The 24,391-nt window shown below is 42.2% G+C and overlaps 1 protein-coding gene and 1 long non-coding RNA gene across 3 annotated transcripts in view; one reads left to right on the top strand and one right to left on the bottom strand.

Annotated features, from left to right (window-relative positions):
* Nucleotides 1–3,735, top strand: part of LOC143805436 (uncharacterized) — a 513,942-nt gene extending 510,207 nt beyond the window's left edge. The window contains exon 4 of the long non-coding RNA XR_013221243.1: nt 3,047–3,735. This is a non-coding gene — a long non-coding RNA (uncharacterized LOC143805436). The remainder of the gene's footprint in view (nt 1–3,046) is intronic.
* COL5A1 (collagen type V alpha 1 chain) overlaps nt 1–24,391 on the bottom strand; it is a 251,738-nt gene that overhangs the window by 141,269 nt on the left and 86,078 nt on the right. For both annotated transcript variants that reach the window (XM_077284776.1, XM_077284775.1), the window contains exons 5-10: nt 8,050–8,181; nt 7,744–7,878; nt 6,856–7,125; nt 6,030–6,194; nt 5,120–5,179; nt 351–392 (exon numbers count right to left, since the gene is read on the bottom strand). In XM_077284776.1, coding sequence (XP_077140891.1) covers nt 351–392; nt 5,120–5,179; nt 6,030–6,194; nt 6,856–7,125; nt 7,744–7,878; nt 8,050–8,181 — 804 coding nt within the window. The remainder of the gene's footprint in view (nt 1–350; nt 393–5,119; nt 5,180–6,029; nt 6,195–6,855; nt 7,126–7,743; nt 7,879–8,049; nt 8,182–24,391) is intronic.

Genomic DNA, 24,391 nt, shown 5'->3' with positions numbered 1-24,391 from the left:
GAACCTCCCAATTTGAGAACAGCCGACCATTTAATGTGAATAGAGTCCCCACGACAACAGATATCAGGGGAGAGAAGGATAAGGCAGATGTCAATCAACAAGTCCAATCCTTTTGTCCTCTAAGATGTCGGCCAGCGGCTTATTGCCACTCTCCATTTGTATTGGGGGGTTGGGAGGGATATTATTGGGTCAGCTCTCTTTAAGTGTAGGGCCCCACGGCAATGGATTATTTATAGTCCTGCTGTACTCTAATACTAGGAGTCATTTACCATTTCCATGACAAGTTGTTGTTTCCGTGTAACTGAGCTTTTATTTTGGCATTAAACCTATGCAAAGATGGAGTAACTCACAGCAGGGCCTTCTGGACCAGGGGGACCTTCAATCAGCATTCCCTGCAAGGAGAAACAGAGACATGAGAAACGTATCCTTGCTATCTGCACTCAGCCTGTTCTCAGTGATATCCAAAGTATATTTTCATGGTGTTCATGAATACAAAAAAAATACACAAAACTAAAGCTTATGCGATGAACAGGCTGGAAAGGACCTCACAATTACTAATACAAGATGTCCAATTATAGAGGCTGTGTTGTGCAATTCCAGAAGAGGATGGGGGTTATAGTATGAATGTTGTGCTTTGGGTTATGCTGTTATTTCCAAGCAGCTATCAGTATACGTATTCACAGGCAGCAGAGGGAAAGACATCTTTTCCTTGCTGCACTAATGGACTCATCACCTGAGCACAGCACTTAAAGATGAACTTAGTATTGTGCGTTCCCGACATCTCAAAGGCTAAATTCTGTGGCTTATAGACATAATCTGCAATTATTAACAAGTAAAAAGGCAGATGTAACAAGAAAAAGATATTATGACCATAAGAAAGCAGAAAAGGACGCTAAGTATTTAGAGTGGAGCGCTTGGACACAATCCTTATAGACATAAGATACCAGAAAAGCCCAAAACAATCAGCTCGATCTCACATTCAGTGACATCTATAGGGCGGTGGCCACTTGGCGTCATTTGATGCAGATTTTGGTGCCAATTCAATGAAAAAAAACTCATTTCAAGTCTGCTTATAACATAATTCACATTCATTTGAATGACACAATCCGCCTATAGAGCCCACGCCGTGTTTTCTCTATGCGGTTTGTAATGTGTTAAATGCATCATGTTGATTATTTGGAACTTTTTTTGCTAGTAAATCACTACCAATATGTGTCTTTCATGCTGTTTTTGCAGCAGAAACTATCAAAAACACTATATTGATACATCCATATTATAATCAAAGGGTTGTCCAGTACTTATATTGATGGGCTATCACTGAAATACAGGCAGATGTACAGTAACCTGCCCCAGGAACAGCTGGTCGGAGAATGTGTCGGGTGTCACACCACCACAATCTGATATTGATGACCCATTTCACGGATAGAGTATCAAGAAAAAGTACTGGTCAACATCTATAACAAAATGCATACTGAAAGACACACTAAAATAAAAAAGCATCAAAACCGCACACAAAAAAATTGTTTCTTTGACGGCTAGAAAATTTTATGTAGAAAACACTCTGTGTGAACCTAGCTTTGGAGTTCATCAGCACACAAACCAATTATAGCCATTGTTCTAAGAAACTGGGTGATGGTACAACCAGAAAAATGAAATCATATTACACATGTATGACAGAAGGCAGATACTGCACCCACCAGAGATGCACACGAGCACCCATCTGTAAGTTGTGGACATGACTGTCAGAATTGTTTGCACACCTGTCTGAACCTGGCCTAAAGCTTTGTGACTACAAATATGGATGACATTACATATATCATCACCCAGCATCAGTGCAGGTAAAGTATACCAGCCAAGAGTCCAGAGTGTTTGGTAAGGATACATTAGCAGTCTCTACATAAAGACATTCACTAGCATCAAACAGAGGCCTCAAAAAGTAAGGAATTATAATACATAGTCTAATCTATCATGGTACAATAATTAGGCTGCATTTCAGGACAGTGCTTCCCTGTTGGTTGAGTAAAGACCCCCGATAACAGCTGAAAGGGTCTATTTTACACTATTTAGCAGCCTTCAGTTTGAACCCAAGCCATGATGACTTGATGAATGAATAATCTGTAGGAAGAGTGATCTTGTGCAAGCCTAGATAGATCCACCAGGGTCTTCTTCGAAGTTATCACTGGCTCCCATTCCCTCAGCGTATCCAGTTCAAATTACTGATACTGACCTACAAAGCCATCCATAACCTGTCTCCTCCATATATCTCTGAACTAATCTCCCGATATCTTCCCTCACGTAATCTCCGGTCCTCCCAAGACCTCCTTCTCTCCTCCACACTTATTCGCTCGTCACCCAACCGCCTCCAAGACTTCTCCTGAATATCCCCCATCCTCTGGAACTCTCTGCCCCAACATGTCCGACTATCAACCACAGTCGGATCCTTCAGATGGAACCTGAAAACTCATCTCTTCAGGAAAGCCTACAGCCTGCACTGACCCCGCTGCCTCCTCATCACTACCGAAGCTACCGCCTCACCAACACCAGAGCTCCTGCAACCCCCAACCTACTGTCTCCTTCCCCATAATCCTGTAGAATGTAAGCCCGCAAGGGCCGGGTCCTCGCCCCTCTGTATCAGTCCGTCATTGTTTACTGTAAGTGATATCTGTAACTTGTATGTAACCCCTTCTCATGTACAGCACCATGGAATCAATGGTGCTATATTAATAAATAATAATAATAATAATAATAATAAATAATAATAATAATAGTATCAAGCCATCGGGTTGCTAGTCTTCCTCTTATCCTTGTTCCTTCTATTCTTCCGACCATGATGTCCTTCTCCAGTGATTGCTCTCTTCGTATGATGAGTCCAAAATAGACAACTTGTAGCTTGGTGAACCTTGCTTTGACTGATATGTCAGGTTTGATTTGTACCAAGACTGATTTGTTTGTCCTTTTTGCCATCCATGATATTGATAGCATCCTTCTCCATCACCACATTTTGAAGGCGTTAATTCTTCTTCTGTCTTGTTTCTTTATCATCCAGGTTTTGCATCCATATGTTACTACAGAAAAGACCAGACTATGTACGAGCCGGGTCTTCGTCGCCAGTGAAATGTTCCTCAATATGAAGACCTTGTCCAGTGACTTCATTGTTGCTTTGCCCATAGCTATTCTCCTATTGACTTCCGGTGTTGTCGCTGCATCTTGAGTGAACTTCTATTTTGACCCCGTCCATCTCAAATGTGTCACTGTCTGTAGTCATTATCTTTGTCTTTGTATTGAGCAGCAATCCCATGTTTGACGTAGACTATTTATTGAGCATAAATCATTAAAACCCAAGAATTGGCTCTCAATAAGGTTGTGTTCGGGCCTCCGTATTCTCCGTGGGTGGCAGAATAAACATGTGCTTAGTGTTTAACACAAAAGTCACTCCACCCCCAACTACCAGCACCATCACGGTCATCTGTTTGTCTGTTTACTGGTGAGAGATCCATTACTGGGAAAACACACAACCTCCCATCAAATTCCAGGCAGCTGTAAAGCCATTCAGAGAGTGATGATCCCAGAGTGAGGTGTCTGGGGACAGCGCTGAGGAATGCGGAGAACAGGGGCTTATTCAGTGATTCATTATAGTATGTATGTTTCTTAATCGCAATTTTCCTTCAACTCTTCCAATTTACTATATAACTAAAACAGACAAACCACGTGCACCTATGATTATATGGATGCAATGTACTCTATGCAGACTGCTGGAGACCTAGAGACCCCTCTCTGTAGGACAATCGCTGCTTCTCCCAGGAAACATCTGGGATCCTGGACAATATTTATTCTGTTGTTTTCTTGTTTGGACTTCACTGCATCAGGAAAACCTCTTGCCGACAAGACAGGAGCCAAAAGTTTACATTACCTAATGTAAAGGCGAAGGAGGAGTGACCCCATTATTTCCTCACAGCTACAAGATAATAATGACCGAGAGTTGTAAAAAATGCTCGTATCACAATTATTTTGCCATGTAAATAGGCTGCCGATCACCCAACAAATGAGCAAAGTGGTTGTTCACAGGGTGAGATGATTTTCTGTGCAGCACAAAAAAATCATCATTTTTGGCGGTGCATTATTCTGTGTAATCAGAACTTGCACTGCCGAGAACTATGGCCACCTGTGCACTGAGCGATCTAGTATAGCGTGATCAGTGTGCATCATTTACTTTGGTCTGCCTGTAAACAGGCTATTAAACGACCGCCAATCAGTAAAAACTTACTGATTGATCAATGGTCGTATCGTGCTGCTTTTCCATGCACGTAAACCAACCCTTAGGCTCTGTCGGAGGCATTGTTCTCCAGAGTATACCTACAATGGGTGCGAGTTGCATACTTGATGCTGGAGTCTGTGCTACATTATATAATGGAGGCCAGGAAGACACTATTTTAGTCCCGGTCAGGTAAATGTGGCCCTGTAAAAGCATCTGATATACACAACAGCCAGACATGGGGTGACCTGAGCCCTATACACACAAAGGTTCCAATACTAGTTAGACTTAACCGACCGATACCAGCCAACAGTCTCATGTGTATGGGGGCCTCCCGACCCTCTGCTGATAAATGATGTAGAGGGAGATTAGGATTTGGTGTGTCCGATTTTGGACTGCAGATCCCTTTGTTATCTAAGAGATGAGAGTCTGCAGCTTTCTAGGAGAGCACAAGAGCGATCCTATAAATGGGAGAGACAGGCGAGATGGCTGGTGGCCGAGCAATGGGGTGACAGCCATCTATTGTGGCCGATGAACACATAAGATCGTATTTGTAAATGTCTTGGGTGTAGATTGAAGCGAGTAAAGATGAGGATGGCAGGGGCAGTTTTGTTTTATTTGTTACTGCTTTTTATTTTTATTTTTTTAAAAGTCTACACCTGCCATTAGGGGGCACTACTGTGTCCAGAAAAACAAACTATTTGCAAAAAAAATGTATCTTTGTTTGGCAGAAATAGTCAATGTTCTCCTATTTCACCTTGTATCATCATTTTCTAATCCGGGAACCATGACTCTCGCTTTATGAGACAATTCATGCTAGATGTGAAAAGTACAGCAGAAAAACACATGAATGAAGCAGGAACGTACCGGCTCAATAATGGCTGGTTCTCCCTTTTGTCCCTTCTCGCCTCTTGCACCTCCTCCTACCTGAAAAAAGCAAGAACAGTTAAATGAAGTCCGCAAAATAATTCTGCTCTATTCTTTCCCTTTTAGATAGATTTTTGGAGGACTTCTATAACGCCGCCGTTCTGGTCAGCAGCTACTGGTAACAATAATATAACCACATTGCATTCATGGCAATAAACACAATCTCCAATTCTTCAGAAATAATGAACTTCAGCAAAGTGCAGTACTGTCTTCTGACCTGCAGAGGGCAGTATTACAGTAGATAAGCATGGTTGCCATCAATGTAGATTGCTATAAACCCCAGTGGGAGAGGCGACTGCAAAAAACGAGCAGGTCTTCCAGAATCGTATCCTCCATAGAACCATGGCAAGGTTTTCATCACTAGAAAAGAGCGAATAAATTCTCAGGAACCATATCCCATGGCCACAATGATAGTCCATGGTCTCTGGACCGGAAACTGAGATCCTACTCTCGCCTGCTGGAATCTCCAGGGCGCCTCTCCAGATCTGTAGACCTGGCATGACGACATGTTTGCAGCATGACGCATGCATGTCAATATACCAGGTCTACGATTCAGAAGAGGTGCCGGGGATGCCAGCAGACAGGAGGAGGTTCGAAAGGCTCCCATTAGGTGGCCTCTGGACTAGAATCCTGCAAATCGATTCGCTCATCTCCATACATTACGCATTGCTATGTTATATCTCCATAGTATGTAACCCTACAGATCTATCTTGCTAAGTCACGATTTCACACATTTTTTCTGCTATTTAAAGTGTAAAAGATGCAAATGGCTTCAGAAGTTTATCTACAAAAACTAGCTTAACATTTCTTACAGAACTAATAAATAACATAAGTTGGAGTGCAGCATTACCTCGTAGTCATCGATTGTAATGGCAGGAGAGCCCTTTATATCAGACTCAGATGAAATGATATCAGGGTACTCATACATGGTATCATAGCTGTCCACTGTCTCCTCCGTGAATCCTTCATCAATGTTTTCTTGGCGCCTGGATCCTGCACCACTTTCTGAGTTACCCTGAAATGTAAGGACAAAGTATACCAGTCAGAAGAAAGACCCCATAAGAGATTTGTACTATAGCTTTATAGGAATAGGGACTGAAGATTGGTGCAATTAAAAATGTAACCTGTAACCCTAAGTAATCTGATTCCAGAGTCATGTTGCTATATCCCCTCTGCCCCTACAGAAGAGGTAGATCGAAGAGAATAGAAAAGGGTGAAACAGATGTAGCAGCCGCCAATATGACGACTATAGAGGGGTGGCCATGATGTTGGTGGCTGCTTCATCTCCGCTATACAATCAGACTACATGGGTTAGGTTTGCAGTCTGTTACCACTGAGCTCCTGAGCTACTATGGCGCTGCATACACAAACTAACAAGAGATATATTATTTGTGGCATATATTGGCTAAATGAATACTAATAAAAATACCGGGGTAGTTGCACAAGATTAAAGATAACAGCAGGCCGGTAATTTGTTTTGGCCCCATTTGTAAGTATACTAAATGAGGAGAGGAAAGTCAGTCAATAAAAGATGCCTGGAAAATGGAAAACATCACTCACCTTAGATGGTCGCTGGTCGCATTGAAATCTGAAGGTTCGACCAACATTAATCTAATGAACGATAATGTAAAACGCCACAAATCCCAGGGCCAATAGCAAACGCTCACACAACTTACACTCGAGTTGCTGATGACGGTCACAATGCTGGTAACAACTTCCACTTTTCTATCAATGAAAGTTTCATCTATGGTTTCTTTTTCCTCCGTCCCCTCTCCTTCGGAATAGATGGTTTCTTCATCTGGTTGTGGGGTGTAGTAGTATTCGTTATTACCATAGTTATACTCATATGTTGTGGGGTCCACCACTTTCCTGTCCACGATGGTTTCTACAATTGCAGCTTCGGTAATTACAATAGCAGGGGCTTCAGTGGTTGCGGGAGTTTCTTCCTGAAAAATCATAATCAACATAGAATATCAGATCCACAAAATTCGGCAAGCCTCCAATCAGTGATCAGGATTAATAACTGCTAAATACAGTAGATCGGAAGCCAAATAAGTCCAAGAGGATCCCTGGATGGGTGCAGATTCTGACACAATGAACAACAGTCACTATGACCCAGGTTGTTCCATCCTCTCAAGACAATTCTCCTTCCATCCACCATTCCAACTATAAGCCAAGGAATGACCTAATTTATACTATGAGCCATTTCTCAATGACGCAGAGTGCAATTACCGTAGCACTGCTATCTGACAGAGAATTAAAAAAAAATCCACATGGCAATCAGTTCTAATGAAGGTCTAATGTTAGGACCAAAATATTAACAACTAATTGCATTGCCATTAAATAATTTGTTTCATTTACCAAATCTATATTTACTTGCTAATTTATACCATAGTCAAAGCACATGCTCACTATTGCATTGAAAAACAAGAAAATTAAAAATTGAGAATAAAAAAGGAAGGGTGTACGATAAATGACAGTGTTGTTGCCATGAATTGCGGTGAAGCAGTAAATGACTTAGATCTAAGGCAGAAATGAGCACCAAAAAAAGGAAATCATTTTACCTCTTCAAAGTCTGGTTGCGGTCGTACGACTTCCTCGCCTGTTGCTTTGGTGGGCTTGACCGTAGCGGATGTCTCGTCTTCATAATATGGGTATTCATAATAGTAACCTTCATCACCTTCTGCAGCTTCTGGATACTAACGAAAATTAACAGAAAAGTAACCGCAAGTTCCCAGTTGGGGTGTCAAACGCTAAACAGGTTACAGAGAAGCATTAATTCTAACATGATGTCCCTTCTCACCAACACTATGGGGAGATTCGGGTCTTGTACATAAAAGAGACTCGCCATCACATTAGTGAGGACTTACATATTCATCTTGGTTGGGGTCCTGAGATTGGGGGGTGTCTGGAGCGGCAGTGTCACAGTCAGGGCTGTAGTGTTCACAATAATCGAATGCTGCGCGATGATCCGAGACAATTAACAGCTGCTGAATATCACCCTGACAGACAAGAAAACAAAAAGAAATTAGACATATAGGATTCACAAAGTCAATGAAAAGACCTCAGGTTAACACATATGAGCAATATGCTAGCCACAACCATTGTAACATTATATGTTCTCTCAGATACAGGTTATTGTTTGACACTGAACATACGGGAAAATATCTGGAAACAATTGTATTAATACCGATACCCAGAGTCATCCCAGCTCTCATGTTAGGGAAATTCACAAACAGCAGAAATTAAATAAGAGGAAGAAGAGGCAGTGGAAAATGGAAAAAAAGTGGATGAAAATAAATAATCAGAAGAGGAAGAATAAGAATAAGCGACAGAAGAAGAGGATGAGGAAAAAGAGGACGAGGAACAGGACGACTAAGAAGAGGATGAGGTAGAAGAGGGCGAGGAAAAAGAAGATGAAGAAGAAGATGAGGAAGAAGAACAACAAGAAATTATCCTGGTGTATATATACAAATATACACTGAATATCACTGATCTACGTCACTGTGTTTCCTATTGGAACTTTCTTTTCTTGCTGCAGCCATATTATAAGGTACAGTGAGGAAAAAAAAGTATTTAGTCAGCCACCAATTGTGCAAGTTCTCCCACTTAAAAAGATGAGAGAGGCCTGTAATTGACATCATAGGCAGACCACAACTATGAGAGTCAACATGAGAAAACAAATCCAGAAAATCACCTTGTCTGATTTGGCAAGATTTATTTTGCAAATTATGATGGAAAATAAATCTTTGGTCACCTAAAACATGCAAGATTTCTGGCTCTCAAAGTCCTGCAACTTCTTCTTTAAGAGGCTCCTCTGTCCTCCACTCATTACCTGTAGTAATGGCACCTGTTTGAACTTGTTATCAGTATAAAAGACACCTGTCCACAACCTCAGTCACATTCCAAACTACACTATGGTGAAGACCAAAGAGCTGTCAAAGGACACCAGAAACAAAATTGTAGCCCTGCACCAGGCAGAGGCAAGCAGCTTGGTATGATGAAATCAACTGTGGGAGCAATAATGAGAAAATGGAAGACATACAAGACAACCGATAATATCCCTCGATCTGGGGCTACACGGAAGACCTCACCCCATGGGGAGAAAATGATCACAAGAACGGTGAGCAAAAATTCCAGAACCACACGGGGGACCTAGTGAATGACCTGCATAGAGCTGGGACCACCGTAACAAAGGCTACCATCAGTAACACACTACGCCGCCAGGGACTCAAAATACTGCCATGCCAGACGTGTCCCTCTGTTTAAGTCAGTACATGTCTGAGCCCATCTGAAGTTTGCTAGGGAGCATTTGGATTATCCAGAAGAGTATTGGGAGAATGTCATATGGTCTAATGAGACCAAAGTAGAATTGTTTGATAGAAACAAAACTCGTCGTGTTTGGAGGAGACAGAATGCCGGGTTGCATCCAAAGAACACCATACCTACTGTGAAGCATGGGGGTGGCAACATCATGCTTTGGGACTGTTTCTCTGCAAAGGGACCAGGACGACTGATCATTATTTACCATAATGTAATGATTACAATTAAACTTTCATATATTATAGATTCATTATCCACCAACTGAAATTTGTCAGGTCTTTTATTGTTTTAATACTGATGATTTTGGCATACAACTCCTGATAACCCAAAAAACCTGTCTCAATAAATTAGCATATTTCACCCGTCCAATCAAATAAAAGTGTTTTTTAATAACAAACAAAAAAAAACATCAAATAATAATGTTCAGTTATGCACTCAATACTTGGTCGGGAATCCTTTGGCAGAAATGACTGCTTCAATGCGGCGTGGCATGGAGGCAATCAGCCTGTGACACTGCTGAGATGTTATGGAGGCCCAGGATGCTTCAATAGCGGCCTTAAGCTCATCCAGAGTGTTGGGTCTTGCGTCTCTCAACTTTCTCTTCACAATATCCCACAGATTCTCTATGGGGTTCAGGTCAGGAGAGTTGGTAGGCCAATTGAGCACAGTAATACCATGGTCAGTAAACCATTTACCAGTGGTTTTGGCACTGTGAGCAGGTGCCAGGTCGTGCTGAAAAATGAAATCTTCATCTCCATAAAGCATTTCAGCCGATGGAAGCATGAAGTGCTCCAAAATCTCCTGATAGCTAGCTGCATTGACCCTGCCCTTGATGAAACACAGTGGACCAACACCAGCAGCTGACATGGCACCCCACACCATCACTGACTGTGGGTACTTGACACTGGACTTCAGGCATTTTGGCATTTCCTTCTCCCCAGTCTTCCTCCAGACTCTGGCACCTTGATTTCCGAATGACATGCAAAATTTGCTTTCATCAGAAAAAAGTACTTGGGACCACTTAGCAACAGTCCAGTGCTGCTTCTCTGTAGCCCAGGTCAGGCGCTTCTGCCGCTGTTTATGGTTCAAAAGTGGCTTTACCTGGGGAATGCGGCACCTGTATCCCATTTCCTGCACACGCCTGTGCACGGTGGCTCTGGATGTTTCCACACCAGACTCAGTCCACTGCTTCCTCAGGTTCCCCAAGGTCTGGAATCGGTCCTTCTCCACAATCTTCCTCAGGGTCCGGTCACCTCTTCTCGTTGTACAGCGTTTTCTGCCACATTTTTGCCTTCCAACAGACTTACCATTGAGGTGCCTTGATACAGCACTCTGGTAACAGCCTATTTGTTGAGAAATTTCTTTCTGGGTCTTACCCTCTTGCTTGAGGGTGTCAATGATGGCCTTCTTGACATCTGTCAGGTCGCTAGTCTTACCCATGATGGGGGTTTTGAGTAATGAACCAGGCAGGGAGTTTTTAAAAGCCTCAGGTATCTTTTGCATGTGTTTAGAGTTAATTAGTTGATTCAGAAGATTAGGGTAATAGGTCGTTTAGAGAACCTTTTCTTGATATGCTAATTTATTGAGACAGGTTTTTTGGGTTATCAGGAGTTGTATGCCAAAATCATCAGTATTAAAACAATAAAAGACCTGACAAATTTCAGTTGGTGGATAATGAATCTATAATATATGAAAGTTTAATTGTAATCATTACATTATGGTAAATAATGAAATTTAACACTATATGCTAATTTTTTGAGAAGGACCTGTATGAAAGAATGGCCATGTTTTTTGAGTGCATACCTCCTTCCATCAGCAAGGGCATTAAATATGAAACGTGGATGAGTCTTTCAGCATGATAATGATCCCAAGCACACCACCAGCACACCACCAGGACAACGAAGGAGTGGCTACGTAAGAAGCATATGAAGGTCCTGGAGTGGCCTAGCCAGTCTCCAGATCTCAACCCCATAGAAAACCTTTGGAGGAATTTGAAAGTCCGTGTTGCCCAGCGACAGGCCCAAAACATCACTGCTCTAGAGGAGATCTGAAAGGAATGAGCCAACATACCCCCAACATTTTGACTCTCATAGTTGTGGTCTACCTATGATGTCAATTACAGGCCTCTCTCATCTTTTTAAGTGGGAGAACTTGCACAATTGGTGGCTGACTAAATACTTTTTTTCTCCACTGTATATATTTGTGAAGATATTTAGTAAGCAGAATAATGAGGAGTATTCTCAGAGCCTTGTCTCTAAGCTTCTTACAAGGGCAAAGACAAAAATCAAAATTACCCCTTGCCGGGAGATGGTTGGTTATCATTAGTGATGAGCGAACGTGCTCAGATAAGGTGTTATCAGAGCATGCTTGTGTGCTAACCGAGTGTCTTTGGTGTGTTCGAAAAACATGTTTGAGTCCCTACTGTTGCATGCCTTGTTGCTGTTCGACAGTTGTAACACATGCAGGGAAACAAGAGGGAGAGGAAAGGGAAAAGAAGAAAAAGAAAAGAACAAAGAGGAAGGGAGAAACAGATGAAGGGAAGATAACAGGAAGTACAGAGAAAAAAAGGAAATAATGGAAGATGGAAAGAGAGGAAGAATCAAGAGAAAATTGAGGACGAAAGAAGGACAGGAAGAAAATCAGGGAATAGACGAAGAAGGAAAGTAGATATGAAAACAGGGAAGCATAAAAAGAGAATAAAGGGAACAGTGACAAAATGAATTTAGACAAAGAAGATGAGCTATATAAAAAGAAATGAGTTTAAGGACAGAACAAGAGGAAGAGAAGAAGGTGGCTAAGATCTAAGAGGAAGAGAGCCTGCCCCTTATCTAGTATTTCCTGCATACCCTCCCCAGTCTCCTCTGTTTCTTGAGGCGACTCCGTATAGTACAACGGGTGAAATCAGTATTGAATACATCAACAATTTTCTGAGTAAATATATTTCTAAAGGTGCTACTGACATGAAATTTTCACCAGATGTCGGTAACAACCCATCCAATCTACACATGCAAATAAATCAAACCATAAATGTCCATAAATTAAGTTATGCGTAATAATGAAAAATGAAACAGGGAAAAGTATTGAACACGCTTACTGAAATATATTTAATACTACAATACCAATGCCTTTGTTGGTGGTGACAGCTTCAAGATGCCTCCTGTATGGAGAAACTAGTCTCATGCATTGATCAGGTGTGATTTTGGCCCATTCTTCCACACAAACTCTCTTCACCTCCTGAAGGTCCCGTGGGCTCCGTCTATGGACTCTGAGCTTTAGGTCCTTCCATACACTTTCTATTGAATTCAGGTCCAGTAATTGGCAAAGCCATTCTAGCAGCTTTATTTTCTTTCTCTGAAACGGACAGAGTTTCCTTTGCTGAGAATTTGGGATATTTGTTCTTCTGAATTGTTCACCCTCGTTTCATCTTCATCATCCTGGTAGATGGCAGAAGATTTTTATCAAGAATATCTTGATACATTTGTTCATTCATCCTTCCTTCAATTAAATGAAGTTTGCCAGTGCCAGTATGGAATATGATGTTCCCACCACCTAACTTCACTGTTGGTATGCTGTCCTTGGGGTGATATGCAGTGCCTCTTGGCCTCCAAACATGGTGTCTATTATGGCATCCAAAGAGTTCAATTTTGGTCTCATCTGACCAGACTATATTATCCCAGTATTTCACAGGCTTGTCTAAATGTTGATGAGCAAACTTTAAAAGCGCTTGAATATGCTTTCTGTTCAGAAATGGAGTCTTGAGTGGTGAGCGTGCACACAGGCCATGGTAGCTGAGTACATTTCTTATAGTTTTCTTTTAAACAATTGTACTTGCTGATGTCCAGGTCTTTCTGTAGCTCTCCACAGGTGGCTCTTGGGAGTTGTCCAAGATAATGATAATGTCTGATAATGCTTTTCACTCATCTGTCTGAAATCTTATGGGGAGCACCTGGTCATGGCCGGTTTATGGTAAAATGATGTTCTTTCTACTTCTGGATTATGAAGCCAATAGTGCTCACTGGGACCTTCAGTGGTTTAGAAATTTTTATGTAACCAATGTCATCAGTATGTTTTGCAACAATAAAGTTGTGAAAGTCTTGTGACAGCTCACTGGTTTTACCCATCATGATATGTTTCCTGTGTGGCAACTTGGTAATGAGACACCTTTTTATAGATCATCAGTTGAAACAACTGATATTATTTTTCACTAAGTGGCAGGATTGCTTTCTAATTACTGATAGATTTCAGTTGGTGTAATGACTTTCTATGTTTTTTTGCACGTGTCTATTTCTTCATGTGTCCAATTCTTTTTCCGTGCATCATTTTTCATTATTAGATATAACTAATTTATGGACATTTACTATTTGAATTCTTTGCCAATGTGGATTGGCTGGGATGCTACTGACATCTGGTGACAATTTCATGTCAATAGGATCTTTAGAAATATATTTACTTAGAAAATCGATGATGTGTTCAATACTTATTTCACACACTGTGTGGGTGTATATATATACACTGGAATGGAATGGCTGTCAGACATGTAGAGAAGCTGAGTTTTATAAAACTGCGGTGGTCTCTTATATTTTGCCAGAGCTGTATATTATAATGGGCAGCACGGTGGCTCAGTGGTTAGCACTGCAGCCTTGCAGCACTGGGATCCTTGGTACAAATCCAACCAAGGACAACATCTGCAAGGAGTTTGTATGTTCTCCTCATGTTTAAGTAGGTTTCCTTAGCGTTCCACGGTTTCCTCCCACACTCCAAAGACATACTGAAAGGGAATTTAAACTGTGCCGATAATGTCTGTAAAGCGCTGTGGAATTAATGGTGCTATATCATTGAGTAAAATAAATAAATAATGTTCAGCCAGAGATAATTCTTTACTCCACAAGAAAAAAGTACCGTAAAAAGTTTTAAGCCAGGGCCGAGGGAAAATACAGGGGAAAGGCAAGGGCGCACGCCCTCAAGGTCTCTTCCAATTGTTGATTAAACAAACTAAAGCCAGAATGAGACGACAATTAGGCAGAATGCCCGGGAATGAATCACAGTCTGATCCCGATGTAACACACAGCAGCCGCATGGAAGGAAAGGAATTATTTTCTATAGGACTTCAGCTTTCCAGAATAATGTCAGAGTTGTTACAACTGTCCCAGAAATGCCGCCATCTGGGAGATGGCCGGATCCATATCAGAGACACAGTAGGGAGAAAGTTACTGAACCGGAAAGACACTGACATCTGTAATAAAAAAAATAATTTACCATGTCCAATAAAATGGTAGTGTAAGGAGAAAAGGGGTTGTCTAGATTAAAAGGGCTTAAATCGTAATCACCATCAAAACCAAAGTTTCTTACATAGTGTGAAAAATATTAAAGATTTGAGAGTCCTCAGTGGTGAGCTTTTAATGGCAATCTTCATCTTTTCAGTTAGCCATTAAAAGGTATATATCACTGAGGACTCTCAAATCTTAATATTGTTCTGTCTACACGGTACAAAGATATATATCTACAGTGTGTAAATCTACGCTTCCAGTCAATGAACAAAAGAATTACATTCGGAGTCCAGCTAAGGGTATATGTGGCATTTTTATGCAGAGTGTTTGGTGTGTAATATACGCAGGGTTTTATATATCTGAAGTCTCATGCACACACTCTTTTTTCCACGTGTATCTTGGACACTGCTGAATTTTTGCCAAGACACAGTATTTCAATTCCTTTGGTGTTTAACCCCTTCATGACCCAGCCTATTTTGACCTTAATGACCTTGCCGTTTTTTGCAATTCTGACCAGTGTCCCTTTATGAGGTAATAACTCAGGAACGCTTCAACGGATCCTCGCGGTTCTGAGATTGTTTTTTCGTGACATATTGGGCTTCATGTTAGTGGTAAATTTAGGTCGATAATTTTTGCGTTTATTTGTGAAAAAAATGGAAATTTGGCCAAAATTTCGCAATTTTCAAAATTTGAATTTTGATTCTGTTAAACGAGAGAGTTATGTGACACAAAATAGTTAATAAATGACATTTCCCACATGTCTACTTTACATCAGCACGATTTTGGAAACAAATTTTTTTTTTGCTAGGAAGTTATAAGGGTTAAAATTTGACCAGCGATTTCTCATTTTTACAACATTTACAAAACCATTTTTTTAGGGACCACCTCACATTTGAAGTCAGTTTGAGGGGTCCATATGGCTGAAAATAACCAAAAGTGACACCATTCTAAAAACTGCACCTCTCAAGGTGCTCAAAACCGCATTCAAAAAGTTTATTAACCCTTCAGGTGCTTCACAGCAGCAGAAGCAACATGGAAGGAAAAAAATGAACATTTAACTTTTTAGTCACAAAAATGATCTTTTAGCAACAATTTTTTTATTTTCCCAAGGGTAAAAAGAGAAACTGGACCCCAAAAGTTATTGTACAATTTGTCCTGAGTACGACGATACCCCATATGTGGGGGGACCACTGTTTGGGCGCACGACAGAGCTCGGAAGGGAAGGAGCGCCATTTGACTTTTTCAATGAAAAATTAGCTCCAATCTTTAGCGGACACCATGTCGCGTTTGGAGAGCCCCTGTGTACCTAAACATTGGAGCTCCCCCACAAGTGACCCCATTTTGGAAACTAGACCACCCAAGGAACTTATCTAGATGCATAGTGAGCACTTTGAACCCCCAGGTGCTTCACAAATTGATCCGTAAAAATGAAAAAGTACTTCTTTTTTTTTCACAAAAAAATTCTTTCAGCCTCAATTTGTTCATTTCCACATGGGCAACAGGATAAAATGGATCCTAAAATTTATTGGGCAATTTCTCCTGAGTACGCCGATACCTCACATGCGGGGGTAAAGCACTGTTTTGGCACACGGCAGGGCTCGGAAGGGAAGGAGCGCCATTTGACTTTTTGAATGAAAAATTAGCTCCAATCGTTAGCGGATACCATGTCGCGTTTGGAGAGCCTAAACATTGGAGCTCCCCCACAAGTGACCCCATTTTGGAAACTAGACCTCCCATGGAACTAATATAGATGTGCGGTGACCACTTTAACCCCTTTACCCCCAAGGGTGGTTTGCACGTTAATGATCGGGCCAATTTTTACAATTCTGTCCACTGTCCTTTTATGAGGTTATAACTCTGGAACGCTTCAACGGATCCCAGTGATTCTGACATTGTTTTCTCGTGACATATTGTACTTCATGATAGTGGTAAAATTTCTTTGATATTACCTGCGTTTATTTGTGAAAAAAAATGGAAATTTGGCGAAAATTTCGCAATTTTCCAACTCTGAATTTTTATGCATTTAAATCACAGAGATATGTCACACAAAATACTTAATAAGTAACATTTCCCACATCTCTACTTTACATCAGCACAATGTTGGAACCAATTTTTTTTTTGTTAAGGAGTTATAAGGGTTAAAAGTTGACCAGCAATTTCTCATTTTTACAACACCATTTTTTTTTTAGGGACCACATCTCATTTGAAGTCATTTTGAGGGGTCTATATGATAGAAAATAACCAAGTGTGACACCATTCTAAAAACTGCACCACTCAACGTGCTCAAAACCACATTCAAGAAGTTTATTAACCCTTCAGGTGTTTCACAGGAATTTTTGGAATGTTTAAATAAAAATGAACATTTAACTTTTTTTCACAAAAAATTTAATTCAGCTCCAATTTGTTTTATTTTACCAAGGGTAACAGGAGAAAATGGACCCCAAAAGTTGTTGTACAATTTGTCCTGAGTACGCCGATACCCCATATGTGGGGGTAAACCACTGTTTGGGCGCATGGTAGTGCTCGGAAGGAAAGGAGCGCCGTTTGAGTTTTCAATGCAAAATTGACAGGAATTGAGATGGGACGCCATGTTGCGTTTGGAGAGCCACTGATGTGCCTAAACATTGAAACCCCCCACAAGTGACACCATTTAGGAAAGTCGACCCCCTAAGGAACTCATCTAGATGTGTTGTGAGAGCTTTGAACCCCCAAGTGTTTCACTACAGTTTATAACGCAGAGCCTTGAAAATAAAAATTATTTTTTTTTCCACAAAAATTATTTTTTATCCACCAGTTTTGTATTATTCCAAGGGTAACAGTTGAAATTGGACACCAATAGTTGTTGTCCAATTTGTCCTGAGTACGCTGATACCCCATATGTGGGGGGGAACCACCGTTTGAGCGCATGGCAGAGCTCGGAAGGGAAGGAGCGTCATTTGGAATGCAGACTTAGATGGATTGGTCTGCAGGCGTCACATTGCGTTTGCAGAGCCCCTAATGTACCTAAACAGTAGAAACCCCCCACAAGTGACCCCATATTGGCAACTAGACCCCCCAAGGAACTTATCTAGATGTGTTGTGAGAACTTTGAACCCCCAAGTGTTTCACTACAGTTTATAATGCAGAGCCGTGAAAATAAAAAATCTTTTTTTTCCACAAAAATTATTTTTTAGCCCCCAGTTTTGTATTTTCCCAAGGGTAACAGGAGAAATTGGACCCCAAAAGTTGTTGTCCAATGTATCCTGAGTACGCTGATAACCCATATGTTGGGGTAAACCCCTGTTTGGGCAAACGGGAGAGCTCGGAAGGGTAAGAGCACTGTTTTACTTTTTCAACGCAGAATTGGCTGGAATTGAGATCGGACGCCATGTCGCGTTTGGAGAGCCCCTGATGTGCCTAAACAGTAGAAACCCCCCAATTATAACTGAAACCCTAATCCAAACACATCCCTAACCCTAATCCCAATGGTAACCCTAACCACACCCCTAACCCTGACACACCCCAAACCCTAATCCCAACCCTATTCCCAACCGAAAATGTAATCCAAACCCTAACCCTAACTTTAGCCCCAACCCTAACTTTAGCCCCAACCCTAACTTTAGCCCCAACCCTTACTGTAGCCTTTACCCTAGCCCCAACCCTAACCCTTACCCTAGCCCTAACCCTAGCCCTAACCCTTGCCCTAACCCTAGCCCTAACCCTAACCCTAATGGGAAAATGGAAATAAATACATTTTTTTAATTTTTTAATTTTTCCCTAACTAAGGGGGTGATGAAGGAGGGTTTGATTTACTTTTATAGCGGGTTTTTTAGCAGATTTTTATGATTGGCAGCCGTCACACACTGAAAGATGCTTTTTATTCCAAAAAATATTTTTTGCGTTACCACATTTTGAGAGCTATAATTTTTCCATATTTTGGTCCACAGAGTCATGTCTTGTTTTTTGCGGGACGAGTTGACGTTTTTATTGGTAACATTTTCGGGCACGTGACATTTTTGATCGCTTTTTATTCCGATTTTTGTAAGGCAGAATGACCAAAAACCAGCTATTCATGAATTTCTTTTGGGGGAGGCGTTTATACCGTTCAGCGTTTGGTAAAATGGATAAAGCAGTTTTATTCTTCGGGTCAGTACGATTACAGCGATACCTCATTTATATCTTTTTTTTATGTTTTGGCGCTTTTATACAATAAAAACTATTTTATGGAAAAAATAATTATTTTTGCATTGCTTTATTCTGAGGACTATAACTTTTTTCTTTTTTCTTTGATGTCACTGTATGGTGGCTCTTTTTTAGCGGGACAAGATGACGTTTTCAGCGGTACCATGGTTATTTATATCTGTCTTTTTAATCGCATGTTATCCCACTTTTTGTTTGGCGGTATGATAATAAAGCGTTGTTTTTTGCCTCGTTTTTTTTTTTCCGGTGTTCACTGAAGGGGTTAACTACTGGGACAGTTTTACAGATCGGGTCGTTACGGACGCGGCAATACTAAATATGTGTACTTTTATTGTTTTTTTTAGATAAAGAAATGTATTTATAGGAACAATATATATATATATATACACATTTTTTGGGGGGGAATTTTATTTTTATTTTTTTTTACACATGAATATTTTTTTTTTTACACTATACATTGCCCCAGGGGGGGCATCATGTTATAGTGTAAGATCGTTGATCTGACACTTTGCTATGCACTGTGTCAGATCAGCGATCTGTCGTGCACAGCTCCAGGCTTACAGGCGCCTGCTCTGAGCAGGCGCTGTGAAGCCACCTCCCTGCAGGACCCGGATGCAGCGGCCATTTTGGATCCGGGCCTGCTGCAGGGAGGAGGATAAAGAGACCCTCGGAGCAACGCGATCACATCGCGTTGCTCCGGAGGTCTCAGGGAAGCACGCAGGGAGCCCCCTCCCTGCGCGATGCTTCCCTATACCACCGGAACACTGCAATCATGTTTGATCGCAGTGTGCCGGAGGTTAATGTGCCGGGGGCGGTCCGTGACCACTCCTGGCACAGAGTACCAGATGTCAGCTGCGATAGTCAGCTGACACCCGGCCGCGATCGGCCACGCTCCCCCCGTGAGCGCGGCCGATCGCATATGACGTACTATCCACCTCGACGGGATAGTACGTCTAATGTCAGAAAGGGGTTAAACCCCCAAATGCTTCACAGAAGTTTATAATGCAGAGCCGTGAAAATAAAAATCATTTTTCTTTCCTCAAAAATAATTTTTTAGCCCTCAATTTTTTATTTTCACAAGAGTAACAGGAGAAATTGGACACTAAAAGTTGTTGTCCAGTTTGTCCTGAGTACGCAGATACCCCATATGTGGGGTGAACCACTGTTTGGGCACACGTCGGGGCTCGGAAGGGAAGTAGTGACGTTTAGAAATGCAGATTTTGATGGAATGGTCTGCGGGCGTCACGTTGCGTTTGCAGAGCCCCTGATGTGCCTAAACAGTAGAAACCCCCCACAAGTGACCCCATTTTGGAAACTAGACCCCCCAGGGAACTTATCTAGATGTGTGGTGAGCACTTTGAACCCCCAAGTGCTTCACATAAGTTTATAACGCAGAGCCGTGAAAATAAAAAATCATTTTTCTTTCCTCAAAAATTATGTTTTAGCAAGTATTTTTTTATTTTCGCAAGGGTAATGGGAGAAATTGGACCCCAATAGTTGTTGCCCAGTTTGTCCTGAGTATACTGGTACCCCATATGTGGGGGTAAACCACTGTTTGGGTGCACGTCAGGGCTCGGAAGGGAGGGAGCACCATTTGACTTTTTGAACTCAAGATTGGCTGGAATCAATGGTGGCGCCATGTTGCGTTTGGAGACCCCTGATGTGCCTAAACAGTGGAAACCCGTCAATTCTAACTCCAACACTAACCCCAACACACCCCTAACCCCAACTCTAGCCATAACCCTAATCACAACCCTAACCCCAACACACCCCTTACCACAACCCTAACCCCGACACACCCCTTACCCTAATCCCAACCCTAACCCTAATCCTAACTCTAATCCCAACCCTAACCACAACCCTAACCCCAACACACCCCTAACCATAAGCCTAACCACAAGCCTAATCTTAACCCTATTTCCAACCCTAGCCCTAATTCCAACCCTAACTCTAATTCCAACCCTAACCCTAAGGTTATGTGCCCACGTTGCGGATTCGTGTGAGATTTTTCCGCACCATTTTTTAAAAATCCGCAGGTAAAATGCACTGCGTTTTACCTGATTTACCGCAGATTTCCAGTGTTTTTTTGTGCGGATTTCACCTGCGGATTCCTATTGAGGAACAGGTGTAAAACGCTGTGGAATCCGCACAAAGAATTGACATGCTGCGGAAAATACAATGCATCGTTGCTGCGCGGTATTTTCCGCACCATGGGCACAGCGGATTTTGTTTTCCATAGTTTTACATGGTACTGTAAACGTGATGGAAAACTGCTACGAATCCGCAGTAGCCAATGCGCCGCGGATCCGCAGCCAAATCCGCACTGTGTGCACATAGCCTTATTCTAACCCTAACCCTAATTCTAACCCTAACCCTAATTCTAACCCTAACCCTAGCCCTAACCCTAGTTCTAACCCTAACCCTAGTGGAAAAATAAATGTAAATATATTTTCTTTATTTTATTATTGTCCCTACCTATGGGGGTGATAAAGGGGGGGTTCATTTACTATTTTTTTATTTTGATCACTGTGATCAAAATGTACCTGGAACGAATCTGCCGGCCGGCCGATTCGGCGGGCGCACTGCGCATGCGCCCTCCATTTTGGAAGATGGCGGCGCCCATGGAGCAGACGGATGGACACCGGGAGGCTCGGTAAGTATGAGGGGGGGATCGGAGCACGGGGGGATCGGAGCACGGCGGGTGGGATCGGAGCACGGGAGGTGGGATCGGAGCACGGGGGAGCGGACAGGAGGACGGGGGAGCGGACAGGCGGACGGAGGGAAGCGGAGCACAGGACGGAGGACTGGGGAGGCGATCGGTTGTGGTGGCGGGGGGCAGATCAGGGTTTCCAGCCATGGCCGATGATATTGCAGCATCGGCCATGGCTGGATTGTAATATTTCACCAGTTTTCATAGGTGAAATATTACAAATCGCTGATTGGCTGTTTCACTTTCAACAGCCAATCACAGCGATCGTAGCCACGGGGGGGTGAAGCCACCCCCCCTGGGCTGAAGTACCACTCCCGCTGTCCCTGCAGATCGGGTGAAATTGGAGTTAACCCTTTCACCCGATCTGCAGGGACGCGATCATGCTGTGACACAGCATAGGCGTCACAGGTCGGATTGGCACCGACTTTCATGACGCATACGCTGTGTCACAGGTCGGGAAGGGGTTAAGCAGCACTTTTCACCATTTCAAATTAAAAATGCTGCACAAAAATGCATGTAAAAACACAATTGTATTGTATTGTATTCAGCTCTTTTCCTGCAACCACTCTGGTTTTTAGTGCAAAAAAAATCAAGCTGTATAAATACAGGCAAATTGTAGACGAAGCACAGTATTACAGTCCATATCCGTCTCCAAATCTTTCTCTAGACTGTGTGAGGCAGTGACTCCTGTTACAGCTAGGGGGCGCTGTTTGTGCTCTACAGAACGCGCACGGAGGCATAGTGAGGCCATACTGTAGACACAGGTGTGGCTGTAATTAGAATGGTGAAGCAGTGACTGAGTAAAAGCCCTGTAGTAGAGGGGGAGGTGTGTCAGTGTTGGTTTGGAGGCAGACAGAGCAGTTGTCTGCAGAGCTCTTTCTGTGTGGAGCAACACAGGGGCAAGAGGAACCAAGGAGACTGACACCCTGCATCCCGCGCTGTCTTGTGTTTGCCAGGCTGCAATCCGGAGGATAGCGTGTGGTGCACGGCGTGAGTAAAGAGTCCTGGTAATGGCGTGTGGTTGCCCCAGGAAAACTGGACAAAGGGAAGTCTGGCCTGTGTAGGGACTGCAAACAGGAGCTGTGTACTGTGTATTTTCCATTGGTCTGGATGAAGAAGCTGTTTACTGTGTATTGCTAATAGACTGTGTGAAGTAACACAATAAAGGAACATTTTGTTTGAACTTGCTTGGGTCACTGCCGTTTCACTGCGTATGGTCCTACCGCTGCATCACAACTGATGCATAGTTAGTAGCTCATTTCAGCCTTTGCTACTAAAAAATGAATGTTTCCATTCATGACAGCAATCAGTGCAGCAATCAGTGCAGCAATCAGTGATCTTAAAAATATGGATAGACTGAAACAAATACAAATCTGCAGATCTGTCCATTATCTCGTGGCTTTTAACGGGAATGAGTCACATTTGACTTATCTAAACTATTGACCAGGTTTGTCCATTACTTTTACGTTTATGACCTATCCTTAGGATAGGTCATCAATGTCTGATCGGCCGGGGTCTGACACCCGGCACCCCCACCAGGAAGTAATCAATTGCCAAACTGCTCCATTTACTTGTAGTGGCTGCCATATGGTACGCACATCTGCCTCCTATTGATTTGAATAGGAGGAGGATGTGCAGTACCAACACCAGCCACTACAAGCACATAGAGCAGTTGGTAAGTGAATACTTCCTGCCGGCGGCAGCCATTGCTGACACAGATAACAGCTGATCAGCGAGGGTGTCGGACTCCAGCCGATCACACATAGATGACCGATCCTAAGGATAAGTCATCAAAATAAAAGTAGTTGATAAGCTCTTTAATATGGGAATAGAGGTTATAGAATGCTGAAAAAAGTCCTACTTATATGCCTCATATCTGATGCCTTGTTGAGAAATCTTTTATCACTTTATATAAATGAGCTCTTCCAGGCTCTGGGAAGGACGCTGCCTTGAAGTTAACTCTGCAACCAGATCTTATCTTACATGAAGGAGAGATACCAGTGTGATGGCCGCTCTCTGCTCTCCTGATCTCACTGCAGAGCTGTGTGTGATTATAACAGAGTAACTTACACATCTGCAGGTTCCTCTTAGTTTCAACTTTCAGCTCACAGGCAGACAGGGCTACAATATTGTTACAATAAAGCAGAGCTGTGAGAGCTGCAAAAGATGTGTTTGCAAGAAAACAAATGTAATTTCTCCTATTCTGTGTTAGTGACTTTTCTCACACCGGTATCTCTCCTTCATGTATAATAAGCTCTGAAGGCAGAGTCATCTTCCAGGCAGCATCCTCCCCAGAGTCTGGAAGAGGTCACTTATATAAAGTGGTAAAAGATGTTTTCTCAGCAACAACACATCTCATATTAGGCATACAGGTAGGACTTTTTATATAATAGTTTAGACAGCTCAAATTTGTTGACAGATTCCCTTGACGACCTAATGAGAGGAAGCGAATATCTGAACCTTCTCAGTCGCTGTATCACTTAATACATAGAATTTAACAAGTGGCACATGCTGGTAGATGTAGTTTCATAACAATCAACACTGCTATGTAATACCGGCCTCATACTACCCTATACTTTCTCATACAAAAGGTTTGAAAGTAAGTAAGATACTAAAATAAAAATGTAACAGTTGTCCCCTACAGTTTTGTCACTATTTGCTTATTCTAGACAGAAGTGTCAGACTCAGGACAAACGTCCAATCCAGGAGGAGGCACAAGATGTCAGTCGGAGC

The sequence above is a fragment of the Ranitomeya variabilis genome, chromosome 2, assembly GCF_051348905.1.
Source record: "Ranitomeya variabilis isolate aRanVar5 chromosome 2, aRanVar5.hap1, whole genome shotgun sequence".
NCBI classification, from domain to species: domain Eukaryota; kingdom Metazoa; phylum Chordata; class Amphibia; order Anura; family Dendrobatidae; genus Ranitomeya; species Ranitomeya variabilis.
The sequence above is the reverse complement of the archived record's forward strand: the minus strand, read 5'-3'. Positions and strand labels throughout refer to the sequence as shown.